This window comes from Prunus persica, chromosome G8 (genome assembly GCF_000346465.2).
Source record: "Prunus persica cultivar Lovell chromosome G8, Prunus_persica_NCBIv2, whole genome shotgun sequence".
Classification (NCBI taxonomy): domain Eukaryota; kingdom Viridiplantae; phylum Streptophyta; class Magnoliopsida; order Rosales; family Rosaceae; genus Prunus; species Prunus persica.
Window position 1 is genome coordinate 17,919,483 of NC_034016.1, and position 10,060 is coordinate 17,929,542.

Here is a 10,060-nt window from a genome sequence, read left to right on the forward strand (position 1 = left end):
CTTGCAATGTGAAACATGTGGGCACGTTGTTCATGGAATGTGAAATATGTGTCTTGAATATCAACTACTTATCAAACTTGTTGTAGCCATTTATTTCTAATCATGACGGCGGATTGTCTAAATGCGCAGGAGAAAATGTACTACCTTTTCACAAGAGATTTCATATTGTATTTAGGGTAAGTGTGGTTTTGGTTATATTTAACACCTTAAATTAATGTAGCATTTCAATTCAGATTTCTTTCGATTTAAATCTCAAATTAGTAGTACAATTGAATCGAATTAAAGACTAGTAGGGTCTAACTTAATGAAAAATGATATTAATCTATAGACAATTAAGTTCGAACCTTCATAATTCCTTGATGATGTGCATTCCTAATTTTGACAATAAGAAAAAACTAATTTAAAGATTAATTTAATTTGGATTTTAAACTTTAATTTGAGAGAGGAAAAAAAGTCATCCAGCTTAATGGTTTAAAAATTATGAATGAGAGAGCTGAGAACAAGAGTCAAATTTCTACTACTGTTGGATGTGATGTGAGCATAATTAAGTGCTTTTTTTTACCACTGAAATTTGAAGCTCTAGAACCCCGACACACGAGTTGTAAAACGGAGTTAACAAACAATTCTGGCATGTAAATAAGGCGCGTGAAGTGAACGAAACGACACCGTCGCCAGACGATTTAAAGAATTGGAAGAGAAAAGCATCCAGCTTTCTTTCCACAACATCACTCTCGGTCTCAGATAGAAAATGGAGAACTCGGCAGTTCTGAGAGAGTGGTTCGCCCGAGTTGATTCGGCCAATACGGGAAGCATCACTGCACCGCAGCTCAAGGTTCTTCTTCTTCATCTTATTTACCCTAAACTTCCCAAATTCTCAAATTTCTTTTTTTCCCTCTGCGTTCACCTGATTAACGACGACGTATCGATGATCAGAATGCTCTTGCTGTTGGAAACCTCGACTTCCCTATCTCGGTTGTTCAGCAAATGATCAGGTACAGATACGTATAAATTCACACCATCTTTTTGTATATGTTTACTTCACTTGCACAGATAATTGATAAATATGTAGCCTTTTGCAGGATGTATGATTTTGACCGGAATGGGACGATGAGCTTTGAAGGTATGCTTATATTAATGCAGAAGTTTTTAACTTTCATTAGTACTTTTATGCTTAACACTGCAATTTGTATCCTCTTTGTTTATATTATGATTTTGTCATATGGGTTCACTGATTTTGTACACTTTTGTGTCTCAGAGTTTGTGGCGCTCAACAAGTTCCTTCTCAAGGTGAAAACTTTGATCCTGAAATTTCAATTTTTGGTTCAACACTTCCTGTCTGTCTTGTAATTTTGGTGATATGTGGTTGTGTTATGTCTTTACTCTGTTACTATCAACTCATCTCTTTAAAGGTTCAAGCCCTTATTTTCTGAAAATGTAATACCTCAATTTGAGTATGCCGATTTGTGCCAAGTATTCCTACAACTTATGTGTAATTTTGTTTCGATTTCTGTCTTCTTTTCAGGTTCAACAAGCCTTCTCAGACCGAGAGAGGTGATTCAATATATTTAAGGATTTTTTCTTGTCCACTCTGGTAAACAGGGTCTCATGATTTTGTGAGGTGCAGTGTCTTCATATCGAACTAATTAAAGGTGTATTTGATAGATTCAACCGTGGTAGTAGGAAGCAAAGTTGGCTGCTTTAAGACTTGGTTGACGGTGTATGTTTTTGCTCGTAGATCATGCACTCTACTAAGTATAATAGACATCGGCAGTTAGTTTTTGTCCATGGAAACTAAATTTTCACTTGATAGTCTTTTGCAGAACTTGGGCATCTTACGTAATTCGAGCACTTTATAAAGTAATGTTGTTTGAGCAATGCAGTGCTTGACTTTAACTTTTATGCTCCTCTGATATTCTGCCAACCATACATAATATACATTTCACAATGCCTACAGCTTACTTATTAATTTGTGCATATAATCTATATTCTCCTTTTAGTTGCAAATGGTGATGAGGATAATTGCTTCACATACAGTTGTAAGCATTTAGCAACTGTCTAATTTTGTTGGTTTGTTTTACAGGGGTCGTGGCTATATTGTTCCTGATGATGTGCATGAGGTAATATCTAACTCTTGGATGAAAAATTGAAGTTCGTGTCTTTTAGATATCTTTTGACGGTATCGTAATGGGAAGTCTCTTAGTTTTTCCTCCCTGGCCTTTCTCTTTTTTTTCATTTCTTTTCTGGATTCTCAATTGCTGAACCATTGCGACAGGCATTGGTAAAAATTGGTTTCTCGCTGGACTCTCCCGCTTTCTACACAGTCTGTGAGGTATACCATCCGCTTTCTACATAAAATGACTCTAATATTATCCTTTTGGTTGTGCGCTTGTCTGCTGTGATGAATGTTTGATTTACCACACCACCACTAACCCCAACACACCACCCCCCCCCCCAGCACGGGCGATAAAAGAAATCAAAAAGCTATATGGCTTGAGATGGTTTGATAAGGCTGATTAGATAATTCTTTTTCCTCTTAATTGTGCAGAGCTTTGATAAAAAGAAGAAAGGAATGTTCCGACTAGATGACTTCATATCTCTTTGTATATTTTTGCAGTCTGCTCGGTAGGTTGCATTTCAATTCACAAAAAGCATATGTTTTGAAGAATGGTGCTCGTGCATTGATTTTGAGGTTTTAACTCAGATTTAATGAAGACTGTCATATTTTCCTAGGTTAGATTAGACAAATTATCCATACATGTACAAACACGCACATATGTGTCAGGTTCCATTTTGTGATGCTATGACTTCAGGTGGAAATTTCAAAATTCGATGTTTTGCGTCAACACAAGTTAGACAAATGCCAGTATTGAAATTCTAGAATGTGCTATTCCGAAGACTAATGGTGTTGTTTGTCATTCTTTCCTTGCAGTAATCTGTTTAATTCATTTGATACAGCTAAACAAGGCAGAGTGTCTCTGGATCTCAACCAGTTTGTCTTTTGCAGTAAGTGCCTGATTCAGTATGACATGAATTTATTGTTTATTACAGTTTTGCGCATCCCCATCAATGTAAATGGTCATTTAATTATAAAAATATTAGGTTGGTTGATTAGGGGAAAAAAAACAAAGTAGAATTCCCACCTTCTTCATCCTTGCTGTCAAACTTCTTCCCTGTTTCTTGTGGACATCTTGATTAATTAACAATTAGTTTCTTGTTAGCCCATACCTGGAGTTCAATTTTTTAAGAATGACTAGAAGGGAAGGACTTTGCAACTCCATATCTTTCTTTAAAATCCAGTTCAATTGTATTTGCGCCTATAATCTCGTTAGCAAAAAAGTAGTAGTCTCATTAATTGCTGGATCAAATTCAATCCATTTTGACAGAAGGTTTGCCTCCAGGTGTTATAATTTTCTCCATGTCAGGTTATCTGAAAAATCACATATGCAAAATATGCTAATTTTATTATAATATTCATCAATAATTGACATATATCTAATATCATTATGTCATTCTTTTATTGTCCAGCTGCCAATTGCAGAATATGAAATGCGGCAATGACCATGGGATGTTGGGGAATCCAATTCCTATGTACATCTATGTTTCCTAGTGTCTGTATGTGTGTTTTCTTTTAAATTTATGGTCCGCAGAATATAGATTTGCTTCTCAACATGTATCCCATCAATTTCCTTATTGATGTAGTTTTAATTTGCAATATTGTTCATTCGGAAAAGCTTGCGGATAAAAAAGGGAAGTTAATATTTATTTTTTCACTTGTATATATATATATATATATATATATATATATATATATATATATATACAGAGAGCTTCCATTGAGGGATTCCTCAAATAGCTTATTTGAGGGACACCCCTTGTAGGCCCCACTCCGGATTGTATTTCACTAATCCAAACCGTCTATTTTGTAGATATTCATTCAAAGATCATCCCTACAAAAAATCACTTGAATCCGATATCATTTGACCACTCAATTAAGTTATTGAAATTTTAGCATTTTCTTGAAGTACCGTGTTCATTGATTTTGTAAGACACAATTGGATGTCGAAACGGTTTCCGATTTGTCTAATTTTTTGTAAGGATGATCTATGAATGAAGACCTAAAAAATAGATGGTTTGGATCATTGGGAAAAAAATTGTAGAGTACCCTAAAAGACGTCTATTTGAGGGATCCCTCAATAGAAGGGGACTGATATATATATATATATATATATATATATATATATATAACTCCAAACAACATTATTTCCAACTGGCCTTCTAGTGTGAATATTCAAGGCACATCTTTCGCATTGCTAGAACAGAGAGGCCACATATTTCACATTGAAACAAAATTCATGACTGACTAAAATAGGTTGATCCAGCTAAGTTTCAATTTTCGATGTGTAAAGGCTCATCAATTCTAGCCTGATTGCTCTATATATTGACAGGACAGGAATTTTTAGCATATTAGAGTTTTGCACCGACCAATGAAGGTTTTGTTAGTTAGGTTAGCTGATTGGTGGAAAGAAACTATAGATGATCCCTATCTATGATGCTCTCCTCAAATTTAAAACCTGAGTTCCATATCGATTGGTTTTGGATCGTATGTATATTTCTTTTATGAGATTTTGGGGGAACACCAAAAGAAAGAACGAACTATCCACTCCTGTACTAGTTTCAAGTGATATGATCCGATGTTTCTTCAGTAGCGGCATCTCAAATACTTTCTGAGGCAGTCTACAATAATTTTCCAAAAAATTGTATGATATTACCTAATTCTGATGGAAATAGCAAATTGGGCTGAAAATATCAGAAAAAACTTAGTTGACTAAAATTTGGATCGACTTGACCAAAAACTGAATCGAACCAATTTGGTCATATTTCGGTTCCAATTCTTGTAGTGGAAAAATGGGACCAGGCCGAACGTGACCGATTGTGTATTATTTTATTTTTTAACAAAATTATTTAAATCCAATGCTACATGTTAATCTCGTAACTAATATTTTCCTAAGCCCAACTTCTAAACATTTCTCTTTTCTAGGCCCAATGTCTCTTTTTATATAAAATTTGATCATTTGTTAATTTTTAAGTCCGAAAAATAAAATTTTAGTTGAAATTTGTATAAATTTTATGTATAATAATAATAATAATAATAATAATCCGATTCTAAATCAAAAATTGAACCGAAATTGGTTCAAACTGGAGCAGCCAATTTCAAAAAAAATTCATTAAAATTGGACTGAATCAAACAGGTTTAATAGTTCCAATTTCGATTCAAATTTGAAGTAAAAACCGGAACGAATCGGACTACACCCACCCCTACTTTGATGATGACGAAAATGGGAGGTCCAACGATTTCAAAATTAATATGTGGCTTGTGTGTTTACTAATGCCATATAAAAAAGCTGTTGTCCTTCAAAATAATTAAACATGAAAATCAAACTTTAAAATATAACAAATAAAGGTGCTGATTTTCGCACTCACGTTTTGTCCAGTTACACTCAGTTTTGTTTTGTTTTACTAAACTTTATTTTTATTTTTGATTAAAAAAAATAAAGTCTTAAAGTTAAAGTAATCTAAGAACCGAAATAGGGAACAGAAAGCCTGGCCAAAAAAAAAAAAGGGAACAAAAAGATGTGGCAACTGCATTAACCATCTTAGATAAAATGAAACTGTTTGTACAAGCTAACCAAAAGAGTCACTAATAAATCTCTTTATCTTCATATGCCACTCTGGACCAGATTGTTATTAAAAATAGTTGACCTTTTTGGGATGCATTGTCTAAATTATGGGTAGTTTTCCTACCCCAAAAACAAAAACAAAAAAAATTATGCCCATAAGAGCACTTCCAGCAATTTGCCCCTTGTTATGGCAAGGGGAGGCTAAGGCAACTACTATTCACTTGAATAATGGCTGCCCTTGCAAAAAACAATGTGTGTTTCCAGTAGTTGCCCTTTGCATGGCAAATACTATTCATTTTTTATATTTTTTTCACAACTTTTTTTACCTAAACAATTAATTTGGATAATATTTTCGGATAAGATTTTTGGGTTCCTACATGTTAATACTATTCATATCGGATAAGATTTTCGGTTTCAAATTTTAAATTTCAGATGAATTTCAAATTTCAGATAAGATTTTCACTCTCTAAAATTGCGCTACGTGTCATCTCTATTTGCCTAAATTTTTCTATAAAACCAGAGACTCAACTCATACCTCCCACACCAGATCTTCTCTACATTTCCATTTCTCAGATTTTAGATTTCATTCTCCATTCTCAATGGCAGACATGCAAGAGGTTTTGGAGAGGCAAGAGCGAGAAACTAGAGAAAAAATGCGTAGACGAGCTGCAAGTAAAAGGGCGCAAAGAGAACTAGATGAGCAACTTGCCATAGCAGTGGCTTTGCTTGATGAAGAAAACCAGAGCTGCCGTAGTTCACGAGAAGGTCGTGGCCCGAATGTAGACATACATAGACATTCTCGGGGTAAGAATCTTCTGGAAGATTATTTTATCCCAAATTCTCTGTACTCTGATGTTCATTTTCAAACGAGATATAGAACGCAACCCTATTTGTTCAATAAAGTCATGCATGATATTTGCAATTATGACGAATACTTTGTTCAAAAGAAAAATGTTGCTGGAAATTTGGGACTTCTTCCAGAGCAAAAGTTCACAGCTGTGATACGAATGTTGGCGTATGGGTCATCTGCTAATCAGGTGGATGAGATTGCCCGGATGGGGAAATCCTCTGTTTTGGAGAGCTTGGTGCGATTTTGTGATGCAGTGGAAACTCTGTACACCAAGGACTACCTGCGCAGACCTACGCTCAGGGACCTGCAACTGCTTCTACAAAAAGCCAAGGCTTGAGGATTTCCTGAAATGATTAGTAGCATCGATTGCATGTACTGGCAATGGAAGAATTGCCCAACTACTTGGCAAGAGGATTATGGAAATAGGAAAGAGCAGAAAAGTATCATCCTTGAAGCCGTTACTGGATTCGATACATGGGTTTGGCACGCCTTCTTCGGAGTTACCGGATCCCAAAACGACTTGAACGTCCTGGGTTAATCCCTGGTGTTCAATGATGTTTTGAGAGGTGAAGCCCAAATATCACCTATGAAATCAACACTACCGTCTACTAGAATGGGTATTATCTAGCTGACGGCATCTACCCGAGGTGGACCATATTTGTGAAATCAATTCCGCATCCCCGATCCGAAAAGCAAAAATTATTTGATGCCTATCAAGAGGGTTACATAAAAGATGTAGAGAGGTGCTTTGGTATCTTCCAAGCCCGGTGGGCTATTATTAGGGGCGCATCTCGTCTGTTTGATGAGGAGGTGCTGAGGAGCATAATGATGACATGCATCATCCTCCATAACATGATTATAGAATATAAGTATGATTACAATGCTGAAGATTTGTACGAACCAGATCCCATGAACACGCCTTTGACAAGAATTTATGAAAAACTCATGGGGCCAAATGGAGAACCAGTGCAGCATGAACCGTTGGTTATGGACGGTCATTTCATGCCCTGTATGATTGATCGATACATGGAGATGCAATCGTCTTATATTCATGAACTACGTCAAGTTGACTTCATAGAGCATTTATGGGCGGTGAAAGGCAATGAAGGTGAATGAAGTGAAGTGAAGATGTTTTTTTAATTTATTATGTTTATGTTGTATTTTTAGTTATGCTTGATTTTTTTAATGCTTTGGTTGTGGTTTGCTTTTTATGTATGGAATGTTTTGAATAAAAAGGAATTTTGTGGAATATTTTCTTTATTCACTAAAAGAAAATCAATACAACTAATAAAATAAAATACATGAATTACCACTAATTTTTTAAACAAAACATTAAAATACAATAAAATGAAAGGCAAGCAAAGTAACTTAATGGTTTTGATCATTTAACCAATCCGTGTTGCTAGGTCCATCGTCACAAAAAAGTTTTCGTCTGATAACATCCCTTCGTTCTAGCTTCCAAAATTGTTTTGTTTCAGGGGACATACGGCTTGTATCCATGGTCATGGTTTCCCGATCCTTTTTTTTCAATGTTTTCTTGGCGTACATACTCCATTTCTTTGCATATATACTTCCTTTCTTTTGCATATTCTAGTTGAATTGTCCTATCCTGCTCTTGGGCTTTCATGTCCATTTCAATTCTCATGGCGGTTTGCCTTGAAATTTCCTCCAAACATTTAGATGCATTATTGGTAGAATTACTCCCTCTCTTTGCCTTCGCCGCCTTCCTCCCAATAGGCCTCGGCTTCTTTTGGATAGGTGAGTCTTGACTCATTGGGGAATCCATAAGTGAATCTGATGCCCGTGAATCATGGAGTGGCGTCTCGTTCAACACCACCATCGGACTCGTTGGAATAATTCGGAATCTCTTACAATTCTTCACCACCTCCCACCATTCGGTATGGTTGAAAGTTTTTTTGCCTTGCCTAGTAGCATCATACCACATTTGTGCTTGCATAATCTATATAAAATTCAAATTAAAATGCAATAAACTGTAGAAATATTGGCAATGCAACAAGTATAAAAAAAATAATGGAAATGCAAGAAACTTTGAAAAAATATTGGCAATGAAACAAGTATAAAAAAAAAATGGAAATACAAGAAACTTTAAAACATATTGGCAATGCAACAAGTATAAAAATAATAATAATAGAAATGCAAGAAATTTTAACAATTTATTAGAAATGCAAGAAATATTAACAAAATATAAATATTGCAAGAAATATTTAAATAAAAATTAATATGACATAGAAAATAATAAAAGGAAAATTACAAATAATTTACCTCATTGCTAAAGTTTTCCCCGCTTCTATGGTTGTCCATTGCTTTTGCCAATGTATCTCTTCATTTCGCCAATTCTTTATTGAGAATTTTCCACCTACTATATAATGTCATTTCCATACGGGTCCAACCAATTGCTCTTTCACAAAATTCTTGATGAATTTTTTTTTCCACATATGACAGAATTTTATCTCATTGGCCATTATGAGACAATGACTAATTTGGACCCAACACTCACACAACAAAACATCTTTCATCATGCTCCATGCCCCCCGGGTTTCAATAGAAGAAGCCATAATATGATAGAGAAAAATAAAACTTGAAAGTGAAAAACATATTGAGTAGAAAGTGAATAATAGTAGAAGGAGAAGAAGATGTATGAGGATTTGGGTTAAAAGTAAAGAGTATTAGTTGGTATTTATAGAAAGAAAAGAAAATCAAAAATTTTTTGGCATTTTTTCATTTTTTTAATGCATAAAAATGGTTGCTATTGGATTGGAGGAAAAATTCTGATCGGAGAGCCCAAAGTGCGACACATGGCAAAGAGTCGTTGGCAGCACTATAGCGGCGCTTGCGGCTAACGTCGTCGTAACACAAAGCTTGCATGTCGCAATGCACAAAGTTTGCATGTCGCAAGGCAATATGCTTAAGTACGGGGATGCCGAATGCGACACAAAGCTTGCATGTCGCAAGGCAATGTGGCTAGGCACGGGGGTGCCGAAGGCAAAGGGGATGTCGAAGGCACAAAGCTTCTGGAGCCGGTTTTGAGCCTTCATCCCTTCGGCACGAGCCTTGCCGTTTGGCAAGGAGGCTAGGACGGGCTTAGGATGGGCTTAGGCTAGGCTAGGCATGAGTGTGCCGAAGGTGAAGGGAATGCTGAAGGCACAAAGTTTGCATGTGGCTAGGCACGGGGGTGCCGAAGGCAAAGAGAATGCGGAATGTGGCACAAAGCTTGCATGTTGCAAAGCGATGTGGCTAGGCACGAGAGTGCCAAAGGCAAAGGAGGTGCTGAAGGAGACACAAAGCTTGCATGTCGGAAAGCAATGTGGCTAGGCACGGGGAGCCGAAGGCAAAAGGGATACCCAAGGTGACACAAAGCTTGCATGTCACAAGGCAATGTGGTCAGGCATGGGGTGCCGAATACAAAAAGGATGCCGAATGGGACACAAAGCTTCTGGAGCCGCTTATGAGCCTTCATCTCTTCGGCATTAACCTTGCCGTTCGGCAAGAAGGCCAGGACGGCTTAGGATGG

At 36.3% G+C, this 10,060-nt stretch overlaps 1 protein-coding gene across 1 annotated transcript; it reads left to right on the plus strand.

The window, feature by feature from the left end:
• LOC18766847 (sorcin) lies at nucleotides 692-3,770 on the plus strand. The gene is made up of 10 exons (XM_007200312.2): nucleotides 692-832; nucleotides 934-992; nucleotides 1,080-1,120; nucleotides 1,256-1,287; nucleotides 1,523-1,551; nucleotides 2,081-2,117; nucleotides 2,273-2,329; nucleotides 2,546-2,622; nucleotides 2,930-3,003; nucleotides 3,526-3,770. The coding sequence occupies exons 1-10, from the start codon at nucleotides 749-751 to the stop codon at nucleotides 3,543-3,545; spliced, it is 510 nt and encodes a 169-aa protein (XP_007200374.1). The 5' UTR covers nucleotides 692-748; the 3' UTR covers nucleotides 3,546-3,770.

Bases quoted from the DNA above. Each gene is read 5' to 3' on its own strand.
- LOC18766847 (XM_007200312.2), top strand. From the start codon at position 749: ATGGAGAACTCGGCAGTTCTGAGAGAGTGGTTCGCCCGAGTTGATTCG. The intron at 2,330-2,545 runs GTATACCATCCG...TTAATTGTGCAG, and splicing joins CTTTCTACACAGTCTGTGAG to AGCTTTGATAAAAAGAAGAA. The intron at 2,623-2,929 runs GTAGGTTGCATT...CTTTCCTTGCAG, and splicing joins ATATTTTTGCAGTCTGCTCG to TAATCTGTTTAATTCATTTG.